This window comes from Maylandia zebra, linkage group LG5 (genome assembly GCF_041146795.1).
Source record: "Maylandia zebra isolate NMK-2024a linkage group LG5, Mzebra_GT3a, whole genome shotgun sequence".
NCBI classification, from domain to species: Eukaryota; Metazoa; Chordata; class Actinopteri; order Cichliformes; family Cichlidae; genus Maylandia; species Maylandia zebra.
This window is the reverse complement of record NC_135171.1, coordinates 24,262,701-24,286,278: the sequence shown is the minus strand read 5'-3', so window position 1 is coordinate 24,286,278 and position 23,578 is coordinate 24,262,701. Positions and strand designations below refer to the sequence as shown.

Genomic DNA, 23,578 nt, shown 5'->3' with positions numbered 1-23,578 from the left:
CACACATGAATACATAAAATTGTTAGCTTTATCTCTCTGGTAACAGTTAAAAATCGTTCAGACTGATTTCCCACATAGCATTCATCAAATATGACAGAGCATTTATGAAAAGAGTCAGGTCATGGGCCAGTGGTGAGAAGAAATGAGAGAAGGTTAAGTTAAAGACCATTTTATATTCTCCCACAGGCTGTATTACTGACGAATTTCAAAACTTATTTTCCTGCTAAAGCCTTTAATTAATAACCAATATGAGTGCAAAGGGATGCTCATCCTCACTTCTCACAGGGAATCCATAGATATATTTTGCATCAAATGCATCATCTATTATCACCAGAGAGTGAATTCTGATGCAAGTATTACAATATATAACAGTGCACAAGCACTGCATACAAAGACATAAAGCTGGGACTTGCACTCTTCTACATTTATCTTAATATGCAATAAACTACGAAAGCTGTGCACAATGTTATGTGAACACAATGTTGTTTTGACTGTTCACAAACCTAAATGTGTAGAACAGAGCATATTTCCTGCCCTCAACATGGCTATTTAAATGTTACAGAGGAAGTCTTGACATTGAGCATCTGAAGGAAGAAAACAACTGACTAACACAAGCTAAACATGTTGCTTTTTTCACTTAATACAAGATATTTTGACTTGAAATAAGTGAAAAGAAATCTGCCAATGAAACAAGTGAAAATTATTTAGTTTTTCTCTAGTTACAAGATTCACTGTCTTGAAACAAGTTCATATAGCTTACTGGAATGTTGCTTTGTAGCTGATTTTGTCTTATTTTAAGTGTAATGAGATATTTTGACTAGAAATAAGACAAATATACTTGTTAAGATTTTGAGTGTACATGCAGAGGGCTCTATATCCATAAATAACTTTCATTTTCAATAGCGTGCAAATCTCTTGAGCCACACCTCATAGTGTTTGCATGCACTTTTGTCTTTAAACACAAAAGCTTAAAAGGTTTTGAATGAATTCTGATAAAACTTTGTAGGGGTGTAGAGTGGGGTAAAGTTACTTGTTAAATTATGTATTGTATCCACCAAGGTATTCAAGGTCAACTCAATAATTTGTTGGTTAAAAATTGACAAAAAGCCTTTTAGTTGTAGTTTCTTACACCTGCAAGTTGTCTGTTATTGCCAATGTTATGTTATGTCAAACTTAGAGGAGAACCAATTCTTTCAGATTCTTTGAGAAAGAGCAAATTTTAGATGAAAAATCGTGTATCTCAGCATGCTGTAAAGTGTGTCCTTAAAATTTTATGGAAAACCTGAGAGATGCATCTGTCCCTCTATCTGCTTTTCACTGAAGCTTCATCAGAAATGCTCTCAGTGGAAGGATAGCTGTCAAGAATCTACTCTTAAGGAAGGGAAACATAGAGAAAAGCCTGGGGTATGCCAAATTGCACAAGAACTGGACTGAAAATCAGTGACAGCAGGTCTGACTGAGTGAAGAATCCAAACTGGAGATTTCTCCTCATCAATATGTATGGAGGAGGTCAGGAGACAGATACAACAGTGAGTGTCTACAGTGATTTGTAAGACACGTGGAGGTTCTGCCATGGTTTGGGGTTGCATTTCAGCCAGTGGCATTGAAGAGCTTGTCGAAATTGATTGAACTATGAAGGCTGCAAAGTACTGTCACACCACCATGCAATACCACCAGTAAAGCATGTGATTGGCAACAGCTTCATTTTCATTCATTACAATGATCCCAAACATACTGCCCACGTAGTAAAAGCATAGATGGATAGAAAAAAAATCTGAACATAGAATGGAAAAACAAAATATTTTGAGTGTTCAACTGGAGTAGAAAAGTACTATAATAAGTATCCATTTACCATATCAGACAACATTACTGAATTGGTGTGGGATCACACTGACATAGAACACAACAGGCAATTGTTTAAATTCTACAACATAATGGTCAAGTCTCACTGAATGTATTTTGGGATTTTGCAGAAGCTGGTGCAACCAGATCAGTCTGATTACTTCGGTTGGCTAAAACAAACAACTGCACTGTCACAAAGCATGCAGAGAAAAAGAAACCAAAAACTCAAGAGTACAGCATATACAGTGGGGCAAAAAAGTATTTAGTCAGCCACCGATTGTGCAAGTTCCCCCACTTAAAATGATGACAGAGGTCAGTAATTTGCACCAGATGTACACTTCAACTGTGAGAGACAGAATGTGAAAAAAAAAATCCATGAATCCACATGGTAGGATTTGTAAAGAATTTATTCGTAAATTAGGGTGGAAAATAAGTATTTGGTCACCTCAAACAAGGAAAATCTCTGGCTCTCACAGACCTGTAACGTCTTCTGTAAGAAGCTTTTCTGTCCCCCACTCGTTACCTGTATGAATGGCACCTGTTTGAACTCATCATCTGTATAAAAGACACCTGTCCACAGCCTCAAACAGTCAGACTCCAAACTCCGCCATGGCCAAGACCAAAGAGCTTTCGAAGGACACCAGGAAAAGTATTGTAGACCTGCACCAGACTGGGAAGAGTGAATCTACAATAGGCAAGCAGCTTGGTGTGAAAAAATCAACTGTGGGAGCAATCATCAGAAAATGGAAGACATACAAGACCACTGATAATCTCCCTCGATCTGGGGCTCCACGCAAGATCTCATCCCGTGGGGTCAAAATGATCATGAGAACGGTGAGCAAAGATCCCAGAACCACACGGGGGGGACCTGGTGAATGACCTGCAGAGAGCTGGGACCAAAGTAACAAAGGTCACCATCAGTAACACACTACAACGGCAGGGAATCAAATCCCGCAGTGCCAGACGTGTTCCGCTGCTGAAGCCAGTGCATGTCCAGGCCCGTCTGAAGTTTGCCAGAGAGCACATGGATGATACAGCAGAGGATTGGGAGAATGTCATGTGGTCAGATGAAACCAAAGTAGAACTTTTTGGTATAAACTCAACTCGTCGTGTTTGGAGGAAGAAGAATACTGAGTTGCATCCCAAGAACACCATACCTACTGTGAAGCATGGGGGTGGAAACATCATGCTATGGGGCTGTTTTTCTGCCAAGGGGACAGGACGACTGATCCGTGTTAAGGACAGAATGAATGGGGCCATGTATCGTGAGATTTTGAGCCAAAACCTCCTTCCATCAGTGAGAACTTTGAAGATGAAACGAGGCTGGGTCTTCCAACATGACAATGATCCAAAACACACCGCCCGGGCAACAAAGGAGTGGCTCCGTAAGAAGCATTTTAAAGTCCTGGAGTGGCCTAGCCAGTCTCCAGACCTCAACCCCATAGAAAATCTGTGGCGGGAGTTGAAAGTCCGTGTTGCTCGGCGACAGCCCCAAAACATCACTGCTCTCGAGAAGATCTGCATGGAGGAATGGGCCAAAATACCAGCTACTGTGTGTGCAAACCTGGTAAAGACCTATAGTAAACGTTTGACCTCTGTTATTGCCAACAAAGGTTATGTTACAAAGTATTGAGTTGTATTTTTGTTATTGACCAAATACTTATTTTCCACCCTGATTTACGAATAAATTCTTTACAAATCCTACCATGCGTGTTGGTCTTATTTAATGACAAAGCACCCCCTCTCAGGATAAATCCTGCGTTCTGCCTGAGCTGTCAGATTTAGCCAGATAACAGCTACCCAAAACCTCAGAGACCCTACTTAGTCCCCATGAATATACAGATTCTCTTTCAGGTGCATTTCATTGATTTGCACTGCTCTTGGTAGATTCTGCTGCTCATTGTTGAAATAAACTGGCTGCATTTGTGTTCAGAAATTTGCACATTGCCAATCCAAAAGCACCCTTCCATAGCCCCACACCATGTTTTTGCAATTGCTGCAGTCAAAACAAGTCTTTATAAAAACGTGCATTTTTTCCCCTTTTTACATACATACCAGACAGTCTCCATGAACCATGGGTAAAGGGTCTTGTAGTCATTTTGGAAGTCAATCCATCGTCCCATTCGCTTTACTGAAGCCTAGATACAATTACAAACGCACGTGAAAATGAAAAGAACAAATTACCATGGTAAATATATGCAGGGCGATTTGTTATAGATTTTTATGATATGAATTTAGAGGTAACACATATTTACAACTACTTTAGAAGGTCACTCGTTATGCAGGCTTACAAATGGCAAGGAATTCACCACAACATTCAACATGAACCTAGCCCAACTATTTAGTGTAAACTGTGTTTTGCTCTTAGTCAGATACACTGGACTCACCTCCCACTCGTTGGAGTATCTCATTACAATGCTTCGGCATTGCTTGTTGTACTCAGCAATGCCCATTTTGGCCACATCTTCTGGTCCTTTGATCCCCAAAGTCTTATCAATCTCATACTCCTACATAAAACACACAGGATTTGACAAATACTAAATATTAACAGACCACATTGTAACATTGAATTGAAACATTAAAAAGACAGCTATGGCAAATTCTTACCACAGGTAGGCCATGACAGTCCCATCCAAAGCGCCGGTCCACATAGAAGCCACTCTGGTGGTAAAAGCGAGTAACAATGTCCTTGATGGTACCAGCTAAGATGTGACCATAGTGGGGTAGACCAGTAGCAAAGGGAGGTCCATCGTAGAAGGTGTACCTGGTTTGAGAGATAGGTAGCAAATGCAAATCTTGAATACTTCTATGTGGAACAGCATTTTTGTTAACTGGTAAAACAAACTCGCAACATGCTATACATTTATTTATACAGCACACAGCAAATAAATCTATCAATACTTAAAAGAAAAACAAATCATTTAAGACCAATAAAAATAATCAAATGAAAAGGCACAAAGTTTTAATATTTAGAGAATAATAAATCATAAAATAATAAGAGAGACACATTAGGGAGAATGACACTGTAAGTCAGAATCTGAGAAAGCTATTAAAAAGAGGTATGATTTCAGCTGGTATTTAAATACTATTAGTAGGTAGATGACCCAATTCCAGAGTTTTGGACTTGGGCTGTATGAGACAATCTCCGGTCAGGAATATGAGACAATAAGGAATTTGCAATTACTAAAATCTGCTTATCGCTGGAGTGAGCAATGTGGGACACAGGATATCTGAGTGAGATATCTAAGTGAACGACATGGGTCATAACCTGGATCATTTTCTTACAATCACTTATATATGAGTAATAATATTTTCACAAAAAGCCAGTGTAACGATTTAAAAACAGGCAAAATATGATCATCCTTCCAGGTACCAGTCAGGAGTCTAGGAGCTGCACTTTGACACACCAGTAATAACAACTGTGATATTAGTGTTTTTACTCAATTCAATATATAATGAATTACAGTAATCCAGTCTCCATGTAATTAAAGCATAAATAACCTTCTCACAGTTGCTGATGAAAATAAATGTTTTAACTTTAGTTAAGAGTGTAGATTGAGAAAAGCTTCCTGATTTGATCTGCAAGTCAAATTTAAAGAATGAATATGAAAATAACACAGATATGATCCTAAGCTATGAAAGAATAATGGAAAGTGTAACACTTTACTTTCACTTTGACTTTCATTACACTTTTTTTGAGAGCCAAGTTTTAACCTGAGGTAAACAACAGGTTATTTTCTTAACCACTTATCCAGTCAAGGTCAACGAGGGGCTGGAGCTGACTCCAAAAACAAACAAACAAACAAAAAAAACAAACAAACATACAGATACAAGAAGAATATGCAAATTTCTAACAGAAAAGGCCCAGCTGATAATCAGGTTTGAATCTAGAACATCATAGCTGTGACGCAATGATAACACAGTATTTGTGCTTTCTGATATTATACTACCATACACCATACACACTTTTCATAGCTACCTTGTTTTTTCCAATGGACCTCACATGACTCAGACACTGGTAAGAAATAAAACTGGACAATCAGGAAATACAACTATTTTCTCTGGCTGTTACCAGCTGCCAGAACGCTTAAAACCAATCCTTATAAAACACCCAGCATTAAAGCGATACAACAAAATTATGTCTGCTCAAATACAGATTGTTAGCAGCTATAAGTCATATATTGACTATACTATGACTATTACATTTAAAAGAACTGTTCGTAAGTGTTTTACAATAAGTTATAATAAATGGTGGATTTTTAGACGTTTATACTGGAGATTGTCCGAACCAACACATTCCAAGCAAAAAGCTAACTTAATCTAAACACACTTCAACCAAATTTCAGTATTATCTTAGGTTATTCACAGCTTGTGTGTAAATATGTTTTGTTCGTTAGGAAATGGGAGCACCTAGAGAAAACCCATACAGATACAAGAAGAACATGGAAATTTGCAACTGGATTTACCTGGGTCTGTTCTTGGACTGTTTGAGGCATTCCTGGAAGCAGTCCTTTTCATTCCAAAAGTTTATAATCTTCTCCTCTTCAGAGGGAAAGTTAATGTTTTCAGGAACCCGCTCCACCATTGCATCTGTGAGGACAAACAAAACTCAAATGTTACACTCACAGAACAGGAATTATAGTTTGTACTTCCTGCCAAGATCATCACATGCACAATTTTTTTTAATGCATTAACAAACTAGAACTATAAAGGATCACCTATTAAAATATCCCTAGTTATGCCTATTTTATAAAAGTGAATAATTAAATCTCACTTTCAAGGTAAAAACTTTTAGACTCCACTACGCAAAAGTTTCTGATCAAATAACTAAACAGAGCCAACGCCTAACGAAACTACCTGTAAGCATATTTTCTAAATGAATGCCTTTCACGCTCCTCTGATAAAGGTTCTTAACTAAAAATAAAACTAAAATCTAAAGCTGCATGCGAAAAAAAAAGTTAACAAAAATAATAACACAAAACTACAGTAGTTTTAGTATTTGTTAGATTAGTAAAAAAAAAGAAAATAATAATAATAATAATCACAATTTGCCTGATGAGTCATGTTTATTGAGACTTTGGAGGTATGCAACACTGTGAGTTAACTTCTCTCACAGACTTCTGTATTTTATTGTAACCCTGTACTGACTTCCCCAACTAAAAGGACTAAAACCGAGCACATTTTCAAACAATAAACTGAAACTGGCAAAACCAATTTGTAAACTAAATGCAAAACCTAAAAAATTATAATAACTCTGACTCTCATTCTTTGATGTGCCAAAAACCTGTCAGAGCTCAATACTTTCTTAGCAAAACATGCTGTCCCTTTTTTTAGGAATCATGTTTAACCCTGAAGTCAAACCTAGATATATGTTATTTCTACCTCCGACATATAATCACTCTAAATTTGACCAAAGTGATAATTAAATCTGATAAATCAATTTTCCACAGCAGTCAGTTCGCATCCGAGAAATGACGCCTCCTTGTTGTTAGCTGGAAGGTTAAGCTAGTAAGTCGGCGCTTGAGTTAGTTAGCTTGTAGCTGAAGGAAACGCAAAGTTTATTAAAAATTACGTTCAGTCGCTCACTCACACTGACAGCCGTACAGCGCAGTGTTGCTGCGACCAAACCTTCATATTAAGGCCATTACTAAGTTTGAATGCAGGTACTCACATGCTGTCCGAACCCGGCTGACAAGACACGAGAAATGATGCAAGCTGGAGTCAGAGCGTGAGCGGAAGTGACGACTAATGGACGGCAAACAACGTTGTTGCATGAAAATAAAACGCTAAATTACATAGACAAGAACAACAAAACAAAAACAAAACTCCACAAAAACATCTCCTAATCTTATCTTCAAATTCAGTGATTTGTTTTTTAAATAACGAAATTCGTGTTTTTAAAAAACACTATTAATCTACTTGTTTTACTAACTTTTACTACGACTAAATTATATTTTGTTCCCACTTTGGTTCTTTCTTTTTATATTTTATTCTGTTCATTCCTATGACTATATGCCATCTACTAAAGGTTTAAAAATCGACCACAAGTTTTAAACTTTTTTTTTCAATTAAAAAAAACTTAAACATTTTGACTACCCTATATTTTCAGTAAACTTACTTCCTAAGATACAAACACTATACACTATATGTTCAGCCTCTATGCATTTTTTTTATGGGGGGGGGTATTTGCTCTAGTTGACTCCACCTCTACAGGTTTTTTTGTGGAATAACAATTCTCTGCCATGGATAGGGCACAAAAGATGTGAAAATGCTATAAGTCATCAGATCTCAGCCCCACTGTATGGGCGGTTTGGGTCTAATATGAAAGAAAAAGAAAGAAAGAAGAAGAAAGTGTACTTTATTGATCCCCGTGGGGAAATTCCTCTCTGCATTTAACCCATTCACTCAGTGAAGCAGTGGGCAGCCATATGTTAAAGACTGACAACATCATCAAAACACGAAATGAGTAAATATCATTGTCAAGACAGGTGAAGCTTTTCTGGCAGCAAGGAGGTCCATCACTTCACTTCCTGGTGTTGAATTGCTTTAGTTATTACCCATGTGATAACACCTGTGCAATGATTGTGTTTTCACATGGTAATATCACACTTTCATGACTTCCATTCATGGTGTTTCAAATCTTTGCATGGGATTAAGGAAAGGGGAAAAAAGATGCTAGAAGTCAACTTGATTTATTCAACTCCCTTCCTTATTAGAATATATTTCTGTCACAGCTTGTTAGTGATTTTAGAAATCTAGAGAAAGTTCTTATTTCTATTGAGGTTGTGCAATCAAACTTCATCTATCCTGATTAAAACCATCCCCCCCCAATCTTTGCAATATTTCAAACTCAACCATTATCCAGTTTTCTACATACTTTCAGTTTCGATGAACAAAGTAGAGACACATTAGAAAGAAATAAACCCTTAATAACCAATAACATAATTTATTCTATAAAACCAGAGAGAAGCAGGAACCTCAATAAAGAACAATCAGATGTTGGTGTGTTAACAAAGCATAGCTTTATTTTGATGATGGTAACACAAAATGGACTCTGACAGACATGAGGTGATGGGCTAGCTGCTTATTTCTCCATAGCGGCCTTCCGTGCTGCCTTCAAGCCCTTCTTGTTGTGCTTCTTAGCAAAGCGCATATTCCTCAGGAACTTGGGGTCCACCTGCAACAAAGTAAACAAGTAGTTAGCAGGTTCACTGAACTGAAAGTTCAGAAAGTTTTCTTCGAAGCAAAATAAACTTTAATAACACAATGCAAAAATAATTATTTCATTTTAACAGGTTAGCGAGAGCTTTGGGCAGACAGAGTAATGTTAGCAGCTTTGTATCATGTATTAAAACAGTGCTAACCTAAATGAAACTTTGATAAACCTAAACCTTACCTAATCCAACAATCCAAAATTACCAAGGACCTCTCTGTTACTCTGCACATTCACACACACACTTTAATAACCAGATTATAATAATAACCAGGAGGTCTTTCAGCAGTGATCCAATTTCTTTAATGTAAAAAAAAAAAAAAAAAAGTAAATAAATATGACAATTAACTGGCCTATCTATATAATTTCAAACCAACCTGCCTGTCATGTCACTGTGTTTATGCCTGATTGGGAGCAGGTCTCTGAATTAATCATCAATCCAGAACGCAACCATTTTAAGGAATTAATAAATTAGCTTGGGTGGGCGGTAGCTAAATAATTGATGAATGCACATTCTGATGATTCGAGCCCACAGCTGTAGCAAAGGTGTGTCTTTACGTTGCTAATACTTCAATTCAATATGTTTGTTTTACTTGGATTTCCAAAAATCAGAACAATAGTCACCTGAAGGTAATTTATATTGCAAGGTAAAGGCCCTACTGTCCCAACAAACACCCTATGAGCAAGCACTGGGCAAAACTGCTAAAGAAAAACTTCCTTTCAACAGGAAGAAACCTCAAGGAGACTAGGTAGGGCCTGTCTTAGAGCATGAACCACTTGTCACGCTCCAGAGATGATTTGTTACCAAAGGGAATTACTTCAACAACTTGAAAATAAATAAATTAATAACTTTAATTAATTAATAACTTTAATTAATAAGGGTCCAGTACTTAAATACGCAAAAAACTATTCCAACTAAACATAGAAAAAAAGCTTGCTTCACAGTTTCGGTCCTTTTGATTGGTATTTGCTACTTCATGCAAAAGCACTATTGAATCAAATCAAGCTAGCCAACTGCTGCTGATCTGCGATCCAAATGTAAATAAATACCTCAACTCTAGGAAGAACAAATGATGGATGTAAGTAGTTACAATTGTGATTACATTTCGGAAAAACAGGGCTTTAAACTACTCTTTAAAAAGCTTGACCAGATGTACAACACCTAATGAGTTACCATTTGTTAAACAGCCATTTTATAATTTCACAGGAAATTGTCAGGGAAAACACTGCCTGGGCTACTTTTGTCCACACATTGAAATTATGTCACTGCATATAATGCTATCAATACTATTGCTGTCGTTTTCTTTCAAAATATTCATTCTCCAAATTAGAAAGTCACTAGTAACAGTAGCACACTGGAAAAGGCTGACAGAAAACGCTGTAACTGTAAATGCTGCTGCAAGCAAGCGCCAATGCAACGTTTTAAATTTAGAAATACTCCATATTACATTTTAAGGCAATAACATCCACTCACTTCATTACAAAAGTTATACAAAGCACACTTTACTACAGAGGATTTGACCATGAGCTGCATGCTTGCCTTGCAGATCATGTTCACAAAACCCGTTTTGCTTTTGTTTTTTTCAAAGATACAAACATGTAAAATTGTAACAGTACGCACCCCCTTCAGAGATTCATATCGCTGTGATCGTGGCTTCTTGATGCCATTCCTGTGGTGTTTCCGAGCTGTTCAAATAAAAAGGAGCGACAATTAATACAAAGCAGCTAGCTTTGCAATATTTAACTACAGGCAAGTAGCTAAACCTCAAAGCTAACGCAACAGCACCACATCTCGGTAAAACGACTTTACAGTTACTTCAGCAGTTACTTACACTGGTTGTGGGTTGTGTGGTTCTTAGACTTGGCCATTTCGACGCTGGTTAATCTAAAAGTAGAGAAAATGAGGGAGAAATGCGCATCAGACCTTAATCTGTAGTTATCATCAGTATTAACTGGGATTGGATTAGCATCAGGTGGCTAACGATGCTTCATTCATTTCAACCAGCTGTGTCCGTCGGAAAAAATTCTGGGTAGCAACAGAATTATGATATAAAACTACACATGAAATAAATAATAATTTTAAAAAATGACTGTGCGGCTGGGCTGTGCTTAGAAAGACTGCCTGGTGGTCGGAAGCTACTGCGAAACTACAGCTCTGCTACACAGAGCGTTAACACGCCTTGAACGTCATTTTCAGGCTTTATTTGGGATCCCATCTAAACAATACTGCCATGGATCCATCATTAAGAAAGCCCCTCATCTAAATCACTGTCTGTTTCTTTGCAAACATATGAAATACACTCAGATTGATGAGGATTTTTTAAGAGTCCCCGAGTTGGGGAAAATAGATACCTGCCACACGAACAGACGACAACCGGAAGAGAAAGAAAACCCGAGCGAGCAGAAAAAGATAAAGAGTGGAGCCAAGAGAGGAAGTTAGCGGCAGAAGAACAGATGTGGATGGTGACAGCGCCTCCTGCTGATTGGTGGGTCCTTCTACAACAGGCTGGAGTCTACGACAAGCCACTGGATGTCACTCACAGCCTTTCTATTCCACAAATGAAAACGTGACAGGTCTGCTTGTAACTAGAAGACCCACTGATTTGATTTTGACTGATTCTCTTCTGCATAATCTTTCACTTTTGTTTTTGCATTTGGAAACTATATATTTGGAGCAGAACTATATAAATAAAAGGGAAAAAAAAGCATCGGAAATACAAAACAGGCCAAAATGTATATAAATGCAATTTTGTTGAATGTACACTTCCTTTTTCTCCATGGTATTTTTTCCGTCGTATATGGACCGGTTTTTATATAGCGCTTTTCTACTCTGAGCACTCAAAGCGCTTTATACAACTAATTCATTCACCCAATCACACAAACACTTTTTCTAAATTGTTAAGTGCTTACTATCTAACATTCATACACATTCACGCTCCGATGGATGCATCAGAGAGCAACATGGGGTTAGTATCTTGCCCGAGGATATTTGGCATGCAGACTGGTGGAGCCTGGGATCGAACCACCAACCGGTTAGCAGCTGACCTGCTCTACCACCTGAGGTACAGCCACTCCCGTACACTGCTGTAGATTAAGTTAACCATCTCAAACACCTTTACAGTAGGTGTGTCAAACATAAGGCCCAGGGGCCAGAATTAGCCACGGAAAGACTCCAGTCTTGTCCACTGCATGGTTTTGAGTGTGAGCTTACACATTTATTTCCCACAACTTAAACCCAAGTCATGCTGACAGATATATACTTATACCATGATATCTTCAAATAATTAAATGTGCAGTTAAACCTCCTTATACCGACAGAATGGGAGTGACGGTTGTGATTTGGTGCTATATAAATTAAATCAAAGCGGGCTGTTGTGGCCCACAGTATAAAAACGGGTTTCTCATACCTGCCTTACAGAAAGATGTATACTGCATGTGGGCCTTTTTGTTCTTTAGATATCTATGATTTCTAAGAAACTGACTATCAAACAAAATAAAATTCATCGATCCATTTTCTTAAATTTTCACTTCAGGGACGCAGACAGGTTGGACACCGTGGAGAGGTGGCCAGTCTATTGTGGCGCTAAACCATAGAGATAGATGTAGGAAAAAAAAGATAACAAATAAAATAATACGATATATTGCATTTGGGCAAGTGCAGAGATGGCGCTTTAAAATGAAAGAACATTTAAGGTTATTTAATTCTAATCCACTTTTCTTCAGTAAGTATACTTTTTGGTTGTACCCAATGACTGTATAAAAGATTGTTTTCTACAGTCACGGGTTGTACCTGATCTTATTTTTATAGTAGACTAAGTGAACTTACTATATTGCCTTTAGTACTTCTGCACATCATAAAAAACTCCATCTTCTCCATAAAAGGAAAAATGAGAAATTAATGTCCAACATGGTAAAAAGTAAATACACAATATTACTTACTTTTAAATATCAGAACTCTATTGTATACCAAAGTATTGTAGGATCAAATGTGAGACCATCTTAAAGTTATTTAAAGCTAAAGCTTTTTTTTTTGTCATGTTGTATTATATATAAAATCTTAAAATGAAGGTTACAATGAAAAAAAGACAACCAGTAAGTTAAAGGCCTTAATTGTTCAATTCTAAAGCTTCACAAACTTAAAAAGGCTGGGTTTCTGTTACGCTAGATTAAAACAACTCTAAAATACATTATCAGCATCAATTTCAAAAAAAGTTCCACAGGCACATAATATGAAGAAAAAATGAATAAACTCTTTTATTCTGCCGCTTTCTGTCTCCCACATAAAAAGCCCATACAAAACCTTGACCTGGTTGATGAGTCTATTATCACCAGCTGCTGAATAAGACTTTTTTTTTTTTTTTTTTTAAATTTGGTGTATTACATAAACGAATTGTGTTAATATGTGTAACTCTGTGCTGTTGAATCTTCAAAATTTCTGCTGCTTTCAACTGGATCATGAATTACACAACATGTATTGATCTGTGAAAATTTGCATTTTGATCACAGTTGAGTGGCACCTGGTTGCACCAGAGCTTGAATTTCTTATGAAACTGCATTGCAAACCCCACTACAAAAATAGGGTTTCTATCATTAAAGATGAAACACACATGAGTTACTTACTAACTATTAATAGGGAAAAACAAAAAATGGGGGGGAAAAGCCCCAAAAACGAGACATATATCAGAAAACAGTGGACAACAGTATTGTGAAAAAACACTTAAAGACATGTTTGTTTGGCAGAAAATCATCCTCAGTTGCCAAAAGTCGGAATTAAGCCTGGCCAGGATTATATGAGATTTCATTCTGACAGACCTGCCGAAGATGCTGATTACTACAACTCATAGCATGGTGAGACCATAGACAGATTGTTCACTGGCCAGCATTAATAGACAGATCCTCAGAGATTACTGTGCTGCTGGCACTCCACTGTGTTGTAATGGATGGGGATGGATGCAGAGCCATGTGACTAAGCTTACATCTCTCCTTGTATCTGTCTTGTAATGTGTGGCCCTAGCTTTCCTTTCCTTTCCTGTCCTCTTTCTTTCTCAGCTGGGTGAATCCCAGGCCTAGCGGAGGAAATCATGCAGCAGTATCCTATATTTAGACACCCCCCCCCCCCCCCCCCCCCCCCCCCCCATTTGATCATACAAATCCCCACACTCCACTCTGCAGCACTCAGATCTGTTCAGTCAATTACAGATTTGGTTACATGTGTTCTTTCATACATTCTTCTTGATCTGATCGTGGTGGCGTGCGTACTGGTTTCCATTTCCTCTGTTATCTTGAACACGTTATGTGCCGTGGTGAGTTCATACTGTGAAATGAACACATTTCTGTGAATGTTTTTCTCTGTAATAATGAGATTATATTCTCGCAGTTGCTACAGTGAAACTCAAAATGATCATAATAAGGGAATAAATGAGAAGATTCCCCCGACAAACGGTAACGTCTGGAAGAAAAGAAAATCTCTTGAAAGTGATTCGTGTGTCCCCTGCAGGAAAAACCTTCCCTAAAGTATTTTTTGTCTGTATGTGCAGCTCCATGTCTGTGAGCAGTTGGCTGCCCAGCTTTGTGCCATGTAAGTAAAACCAGGGCTACTTACATGGCACAAATTAAATGGACTGGTACTAGCATGTTTCTACTCTTACTTAGAACTGAAAAGCACAGATGCTTCCTGTGTCTCACTGTTATGTACAGCAAGGTGTCTTGACACACTGGTTACAGTAATTTTGGCAGCTGAGAGATTTTAGCCTGATTATAGGGAGCTAAAAAGTTTGCTTAAAGAGGCTGTAGGGATGGCAGCAGCCATGATTTGTCTCCCTTTTAGCCATTTGTTTTGCACTTGGTTTAGCTTTTTTTCAGCCTACTGTTCAGCTGCTTTTTCACTGGCATTTTGCTTTTTCTTTCACCTGGCACTAGGCACTAATAACCACTCATTTATTAACGCTTGGGTAAATTATACCACAATAATCTTAGTTAAAAAACGAGGTGTTCAGAGAGACGGCTTCATCTCAGTAAAGCCATAAAGGACACCTTGTATGAAACTGAGACATAAAGCAGCTTTGACAGTCAGCATTATTTTATCAGCTTGGAATGAGAACTGTGCAGTTCATACTGGAATTTTTCTATGTATATATTTGTTTAACTGCTGAAAAATATGTGTCTTCTTTATAAAGACACCTACAAATACGCAGACAACAGCAACAACCACAAAACAGTCACACCAATTTGGTTACAGTTACAGGATATGAAGCTCTTGCTTGCCGTCTAACCCAATCAGAGACATTAGATCTTATCTGAGGGTCTAATTGGAAGTGTTTTCCCCTTATGAGCAAAAAATCTCCACATATGCACTACTATAATTGTTTATGTTTATTACACATGGTGCTATATTGGTTTCCTGATATTGAAAAAATCAGATGAAAATCTATTACTTTTGCTTCTTCCAATCAAGTCATGATCCATTTATATGGGATATGTTGATTTAAAATGCTGTTATGAGAAATATGTTGTCATAACAGAAAGTTTAGCATTTAGCATGATCTGGGTAGAGTACTTGTAGTACAATGATTATATGTAATATATTTCTAATTTCTCATAAAGGGTCAATAACTGGTCTCTAGGCCTGCATGACTGAGGTTTTATGGGAATAGGGCAAATTTAAGCTATGTGCTAATATCAATGTGCAAATCATTAAAAAAAGCCTGCAATACAAGCAAATCCTGTCTTCATTTAAATATTTGGAAAAGTCATATTTTCAGATATTTGTGTTATAGCATTCGATGAATGTATAATCGATTTTTCTCAGTAACTTCACTAGAAACTACAAATGTTAAACCTGGAGGGGTAGAGAAGAAAAGCAGGTACTTGAAAATCTGTCAAGAGATTCGGCAAACTTCCCACAACACTGTGATATTTCCACACAGTGATGTTGCTGCATGAATAAAATCTGATCGCTGATTGACTGTATTTTGCTTTTTAAATATAACATCCTTCCTTCTTTACTTGCATTCATTTTTGCTGAATGTCCTTCCCCTCCTTCTCGTCCACTGTCCTGTTCTTTTTATTTAATCTTGCTTTCACCCCTTTACTCTTTCTCCGTTTTGCCTCTGAACTGCTCTTACTCTTCCGTTCTGTCTTTTTTTTTCCCTCCCCACCCACTTTCATTTCCTTTTCATCTGTAAGAGGAAATCATTTATCCAAGCAGCACAAAGTTAATCCTCCAAGGGCTCACTTCAGCTCAACACATGAAAGAGGCGGCTCATTATATCTCTGGATTTTGGAGGTATTATATGTAGGATAATAGAGTGCATGATCCATTAGTTTTCACATACATCTGTGCAAATGAATATAATAAACAGACAAAAACCTGCTGGTTGTGAAAATGTAATGTGTGCTTTATTTTGGTTTGAAATGAGAATTTGCAGCACATAAATATGAGTCCCTTCTTCTGAAAATGATCAGGTGCGAGAAGTTAAATAAAAACGAGTGAAAAAGCAGCCGGTGTGCAAATAAAAACTCTGAAAGATTTTCAAAAAAATCACTTTTAAAAATGACAAGAAACTCAGAATCCTTGAAGCAAACTACAAAGAAATGAGGGGTGGTTCATGACTTTTGCACAATATTGTACAATGTGGCGTAATATCCTGTAAGTATCTCAGAAAATGTACTCTGAAATTCAAAATTAGATGTATTACATAAGAATTTTGAGCATGCCTAACTATAATTGACTATAACTATATTTGATGTTGTTCATAGCAAATATATATATTTATATAATGTTTTTCTAATAATTATTACATTTTTCCTCACTCAAAAACTGGCTTTTCTATGATCTCAGTTTTTGCCCTGACTGTTTGGAAAAGAGCTTGTACAGTTGAGCGTGTGATAGTAAATCTGTCACTTTTTCTGTACTGCAGCATTTTAATGACATGACACTCCTGTGATTAGGTTGAATATGGCAGACGTGGCATGCTGGACTGAAAAAAGTTGAAAAAGCAGCCAGTTGAAAGAACTTCACAAAGGCCGGAGAAATATTACCCATAACCACTTTAAATTATTACAAGACAGTCTGGTTTTGTGAAAGTGAAATACAAAGACATGAAGCGTGGCTCAAAACTTTAGCAAAAAAAATACTAATATCCTGTATTTCTCAGTATTTTCAGTTTCTATAGAAAGGATATCTTAAGCAGCACAATGAGACAACTGATTGCTCAAGTGGAGCCGCTCAGTAAGAGAAATGTGATGAAGTTGTGGTGTGCATTTATGTGAAGCCTCAGTTTCCAAAACACTGCACACTGTTATGAAAGTCCTCTTTCACATTAAAAAAGATATGTGTTAGTTTGCCACAAAACTCCGTCCTCCACCAGAGAACATCGCCGGTACATTACACTAAAGTCTGTCCCTTTCAAACTGCCATTGACAACGACTCACTAAGTGGTTCTTTCAGCTTTGCTATGTGCATCAGTGTGTGTGTCCTAAATGTCCGTCAAACCCTGTTTTAATGCAGATATAGTTTTTGAGCTTCCTTTTCGCCTGCCCTGCAGCACGGCCAATTATTCTCTGTACATACTGTCCTTGTTGCTCTCTCCGTCTATTCATCTTTCTCCTCATACGGCTCCTGACACCATGTTCACTCTGCAGCGCTGTCTTCATTCACTGTGGTTGAAGGGCACAGACCAGTGTATGAAAATGAAAGGCAAAATACACGAATGAGAAAGGAGTCGACGGCAGCAGAGTGTATGCATTTGCTCTGGGAGAGACAGAGGAGAGAGGTGGGCAGAGCTTTCCTATTGGTTAACGGGGAGTGATGAATGAAACTGCACAGATTTGAATGAAGACCACATGTCACAAGGAATTAGAGCATGAAATAGCACTGGGATGACAGGAGAAGGGAAGTGAGATAGAGGGAGGTCATTATCTATCTATCTATCTATCTATCTATCTATCTATCTATCTATCTATCTATCTATCTGTCTGTCTGTCTGTCTGTCTGTCTGTCTGTCTGTCTGTCTGTCTGTCTGTCTGTCTGTGTCTGTCTGTCTGTCTGTCTATATTAGAAAGTTAGCATGTAGCTTGTGATTGCTTCCTAGGAGCCTTGCATTCTATATTTTTGCCAATAATGTAATGAAAAACACATATTTTTAAATGTAGAGTAGCATATATTACCCTTTAATTTTGTTTAAATTTATGTTCTTTGCCCATCACTCATATTGTTTCTTTGACTTTGGACATAAATTTTTGACTTTGTGCATCCATTTGCTTCTGGCAAATGGAATCAACAGACATCAGTCTGCATTAATCAGTCGGCCAGGGCATCAGAGAGATGCAAATGCCAGTAAGTGTACTATCTATGCCATAAAATCCTGCAACAATGAAAACCTTCATGGAAATCAAACAGCACAAAGTCAAGATAAACAGTGAGGAGATGTGGAAAAGAAAGCTCTCATTCTGCATTATCCTTATGTAATCTGATAATAAATCACATTATATTTATTATTTCCCTTAATGTTCATGTTTTTGAACATTAAGGGAACACATGATCACTATCCAAATATCAGTTTTTTAAACTATATTCTTAGAAATATACCTGTGATCAGTTCTGGATATTTAGTGGGTTCTTTAAGTCATTTCCTGTTGTATTTTGAAATTTCTCTTCTATGTTTATTTGCTCTCTTTTATGCATCACTTGAATTCAGTCATCCAGTTGTTCCCTTGAATATATAAACTCCTGACCATTCCTTATCTAATTTTTCCTATTATGTTTTCTTGTTTGGTTTTTCATTTTTTCTGGATCTTTGCCTTTGGTAGTTTAATTGCTCTCTGGTTTCTGAAACCTTCACCCTCTGTTTACTTCAATACTGTTAATAAAGTCGTGGACTTTGAGTCGTCTTCTTTTTGAACCACCACATTTATGTGACCTAGAAAAGACATGTTACTATCCCTGCCAATATAGCTGTCTTAAGTGCTTTTGATCTCAAACTAATTCAAAGCACAGCAGCCAGAAAATCAATATTAGTAAACTGAAGGCAGTATTTCTGTTTCTGGTCACTGGCTCTATTCTCTAACTACCAAAGCACGCACTGCATCGCTGCACAATATATCAACTTTCAGCACTGGATACATGCTCATTGAGCCTTATATCGTAGCTTCTTGGCAATGTCAGGGTATCAAACGGGGTATCTCATTATTGGAAACTCAGTTGAGACTCAACACCAATTAATTTTTGCCAGCTTAAAGGTTATCTGAGCTCTCCCTACAAGGAGTGCTTTATCTTCCTATTTCAGGTAAATTCGGCTACTTCTGGCTCTATTTGGACAGCCACAGAGATAAGACTTCATTGAGCTTATATCTGTGCTATTACATTATTATTAACCAGTTTGTTTTTAGCTTAATTATTTTATCAGTGAAAATAAAAGCAGTGGCATTCATAGATTTACACAGGTGACAGTATTTTACTGAATTTACTTATCTTTTATGATACAAATTGCAATTCATCACATTTGAGAAGCTTAACCTTCGAATATTTGTCATTTATCTGTATATGTAAACATACCAATGTACTCTACATGAATTACGAATATCTGTCCTTGGTTAGTCCCGTGACTCACTTTGGCTCGGCTCTCTACTATCACATAACTGTAAGTATACAGGAAAATACTGTGAGAATGAAAATAACTGCATTTGTATGTATACCATTTTAAAAATACACACACAGTAAAGCGCTGCTGCTACAGATGTTAATTGTAATAACTTCACCTAATTGTTCGTTCACTGAATCTATAAAATTTGAAAATTATTATATTAGTTTCTAAGATTTTTGAATCGTTGCAACGCTGTTACACAGGCAGTAATTCAAGTATCTTAAGGATATGTGCAATGCTAAGATGGGTGGAAAAAAACTGGCTCAACGTCCTTTAATTAAAAGTAACTTTAACTTAACAGAAACCTGAAACAGATTACAGTGGAGTACAGTCCACTCAGTCCATTTCAGGCATGATGGGAAAGATGGGCCACTACAGCCAGCTTATTACTATGGTGTTAAAAAGCACAATGTGACACCTCGCTGCCAGGTTAGGAATGTGACCGCCACTCTAAAGGTTCAATTGTGCTTCTCTGGAAGCTTAACGTTCAAAAAGTAAATGTTTGCTTTTTCTTTCCCCACTCTCACCTGGATACTAGCTTCCTAAATTGTCACTCAGTCATCAAAACATTGACAACACCTGGTTTAAAAAAGCACTTCAGGTTAGAGTGTCTTTGTCATGGTTATGCAGTAATTAAGGTTAGAGGGTAAAGGCAGACTTTTTCCTTCATTCAGTATACAGCAAGTGTATGAGGAATGAAATTTTAATGCAAAGCATAAAAAACTATATTAAATATGTTAAAAAAAAATCGCAGTAAACATACCTGAATGTGAAAACCACACATTGATCCTTAAACTAACTTAAACCTGAATGAAAGACAAAGTGACTCAGAAGCACAAACACAAGTCACTATTGAATGTAATGGAGCTAGACTGGGATCACTATCCGGTTGTTCAGTCTGACGTCACTGGCCGTGTCTGGGTCTAAACTCCGCTGCAGGTCCATATATCAAACGATCACTGTGGCATTACTGAGAGTTGAAAAACTGTCTAAAGTCTTTCATCTTTAATAAAATGATCAGCGTTCTGCTCTACCAGGTGTAACAATTGAGTTTAACATCCAGGCATCCATGAAAACGGAATTTATGACATTTAACGGAGTTAGAAGTTAGCAGGGAGTTAGCTCGCTAGCTTCTATCTAAATACAATATAGCATGTCCTGACTGCGGGGTTTTGGAAACAAATTAAAACGTACAGCTCTGTTATCACTTCCAGCATAAATGAAGACAGAAAACTAAACAGCAGTGACGCTTGTAGGGTTACTGAAGTTGGGCTAGCTGGTATAATGATGTGCTACGTGACCGCTAGCGACACAGCTATGTTAGCATAATATAAACAAGCTAACTTTTTTTCCACTCGATAAAAGTTAACGTGAGTGTTCTCGGTGGTCAGAAACAAATGTAATCGCATGGCAGGATGCTGTAAAAGGACCAAACTTCAGTCAGGAGAACAACTGAGATAATCCATCCACAATACGAGGTTAGTCATTCATATACTGCTGCATGGGCTGGGCTGTAGTTACATCCTAAGGTTTTAAAAACTGAGCTTAAATAAATGATTAGTGGTAATAAAAGCCGAGGGAGGTCAACAGGGATTACTGACTGTTTTAGGAGCTTTTTGAGATCAAATAGAAGAAAATACATAACATTAAACATGTTAACAACACAAAAGCCATATTAAACGCAGACTACTTTAGACCTGGAAGTAGGATTCGTCGTGTCATCACTGAACAACCGGATAGTAATGTCACCCACCATCTTTCTCTGCTTATAACTTCTGCCTCTAGCCCTGCTAGTTGAGCATAAACAGAGGTGGAGATCCTTCCTCTGTTTGCTGTCTTTAGAACCATAGTTATATTGTAAAAATAAACCAACGACCCACCTAAGGAAGTGCAAGTCTTGGAACCGATATTTGTGATCTGTCATCAGTACAAAAATAAATGACCACATCCCATTTTAGATTATCACTGATTTTTGCTTCATTTTAGTTTAGGAATATGTAGCGTCTGTTTGTAGTCCAAACTGACAGATTAAATCAAAACAAAACTAGAAAGTGCATTTTCTGAAGAAACTGCAGTGTGAATGCTTGAATCTGAATGTATGCACTGAAATGAATTAATTGCTGAATGTTAAGTTAAAAATCTGAATGAGCTGGAAAATACAGAATTTTTAACCTGAAAATAAAAGTGCAGAACTTTTGAAAGCTGATGTTCACACAGAAGAAGTTGGAAAAAGCTAAGCATGTTTAAAATGTAAATAATAAAAAGATGAGTAATGACAAAAGAAAATTTAGAGTCAGAAAACCTCTGAATGAATATTAAAAGTTCATATTCTTCTAATTGAAATGAACTTAAAAGATGAACAAACATTCTGCAGAAAATACAAACTTTAATATACAGCATGATGTTTTTCAGACATATACACATGTGTATATCATGTTTAATAGTATTACATACATCAATTTGTTTTGTATGTCATAGAAAATAACATAAAAATCTTAAGTCATATTTTACAGCTTCTTTCTGAAAAGGACTGGTAGAATAAAGAAAAATAACTAAATTAAATAACTAAATAAAAAATAATGAGCAACATATGAAATACATGAAAATTCAACTTTTAAAACCACAATCCTGAACCTTTAAATTGTGTTGGTTTCTTAGAACATGGCTGAACAGCTTTTTCTATCGGTCTACTTAATCTTCTGATCTGTCTACACATCTTTTTATTACTCATTCTTTTTTATGTTTTAATGTAAACAGAGTCCACACAGTGGTAAAAGAGAACTGTATAGAGATTTGTGAGTAAACTCAAATGAAAGCCTAAGGTGGTGACACAGTTTAACACATGCAAATAATCAAATAAACACATTAGTCCTTTTTGTGAACATGGATAAATAAGTATCAATACAGCATTGTTCAGCCATGCCACTAAATGCTTTTTTACACATTGTTTTAACCTGGGCTCAGACACAAAGTCCCAAATTTAGTTAGTCCCTGACTTTGAGTTGTGGTTATGACTAATTATTATACACAAGGCTTTATCTATCTAAACTCTAAGGACACAAATATGAAAAAACCTATACTTACCAGCTGATACCCCACACTACACACTAGGTGTGCCATGTGACCTGAAACTTTGGTACAAAATCATCATAATCATTCTGTTAACACTGTTTTTTAACACTGTTTGTGTTGCTGTTCAGCAGTTTAAAATGTTTTAGATTGGATTACATGGAATGAATTTGAATTTTCTTGGGGGTTTTTGTATGTGTTTCGTTCTCAGCAGATTTTTTCTTCCATACTGTTGAATTCCAGTTACCACATTTCTGGTCATATGACATCCCAAGTGCCCACTTAAAAAAATCCCCACAGTTAATTCAACATTAAAACAAAATAAAAAAAATGTTAAATAAATAAAGGTTTGCTCTGTGATGAAATATTAAATAAGCATACATTGTACAGAGCACTAACAATGAAAACAATCCTTTAGCCTGTTGATCAGAGAGAGGCAGTCATTATGTCCATTTAAAACCTGTAATCACAGAGCACAATGTTTCTGTGAAACTATGAAGTCCCATATGATCCTCATCACGTCCAGTGACTTCAGAGTGGATCCTCCCTGTCATCCGGCCAGTGTTTGATGTGTGGCAAGCAGCACAGAAGCAGGATAGCTGAGGACTTTAAAAGAAGAGCAGAAAACGGGAACATATGTAGTTGTAAATGTAAATATCAGTGATACTTGTCTTGTCAAAGGGAATAAATTAATGAAAATGTTAACTTACACACTCATTTAGAGAGGATCTTGACACTGCACAGAGGAGGCACAGTCAGTCTGACAATGATGGTGATCTCCAGGGATGTTTTCCTGCAGCAACATTCCTGC

The 23,578-nt window shown here is 37.0% G+C and overlaps 2 protein-coding genes and 1 long non-coding RNA gene across 3 annotated transcripts in view; all 3 read right to left on the bottom strand.

Annotated features, from left to right (window-relative positions):
- iars1 (isoleucyl-tRNA synthetase 1) overlaps positions 1-7,605 on the bottom strand; it is a 62,758-nt gene extending 55,153 nt beyond the window's left edge. The window contains exons 1-5 of the mRNA XM_004548552.3: positions 7,514-7,605; positions 6,309-6,432; positions 4,450-4,606; positions 4,230-4,349; positions 3,898-3,980 (exon numbers count right to left, since the gene is read on the bottom strand). Coding sequence (XP_004548609.1) covers positions 3,898-3,980; positions 4,230-4,349; positions 4,450-4,606; positions 6,309-6,427 — 479 coding nt within the window. The 5' untranslated portion in view covers positions 6,428-6,432; positions 7,514-7,605. The remainder of the gene's footprint in view (positions 1-3,897; positions 3,981-4,229; positions 4,350-4,449; positions 4,607-6,308; positions 6,433-7,513) is intronic.
- Positions 7,606-8,841: 1,236 nt separating this feature from the next.
- On the bottom strand, positions 8,842-11,528 carry rpl29 (ribosomal protein L29). Its single transcript, XM_012918465.3, has 4 exons — positions 11,408-11,528; positions 10,888-10,940; positions 10,677-10,741; positions 8,842-9,019 (listed from the first exon to the last, which is right to left on the bottom strand). Exons 2-4 carry the CDS (start codon positions 10,922-10,924, stop codon positions 8,927-8,929), a joined length of 195 nt encoding a protein of 64 aa, XP_012773919.1. The 5' UTR covers positions 10,925-10,940; positions 11,408-11,528; the 3' UTR covers positions 8,842-8,926.
- Positions 11,529-22,117: 10,589 nt separating this feature from the next.
- On the bottom strand, positions 22,118-23,578 carry LOC143418634 (uncharacterized). The gene is made up of 2 exons (XR_013098652.1): positions 23,478-23,578; positions 22,118-23,373 (listed from the first exon to the last, which is right to left on the bottom strand). It is a non-coding gene; the product is annotated as an uncharacterized LOC143418634 (long non-coding RNA).

Bases quoted from the DNA above. Each gene is read 5' to 3' on its own strand.
- rpl29 (XM_012918465.3), bottom strand. From the start codon at position 10,924: ATGGCCAAGTCTAAGAACCACACAACCCACAACCAGT. The intron at 10,742-10,887 runs GTAAGTAACTGC...TTATTTGAACAG, and splicing joins CCACACAACCCACAACCAGT to CTCGGAAACACCACAGGAAT. The intron at 9,020-10,676 runs GTGCGTACTGTT...ACTTTGTTGCAG, and splicing joins GATATGAATCTCTGAAGGGG to GTGGACCCCAAGTTCCTGAG.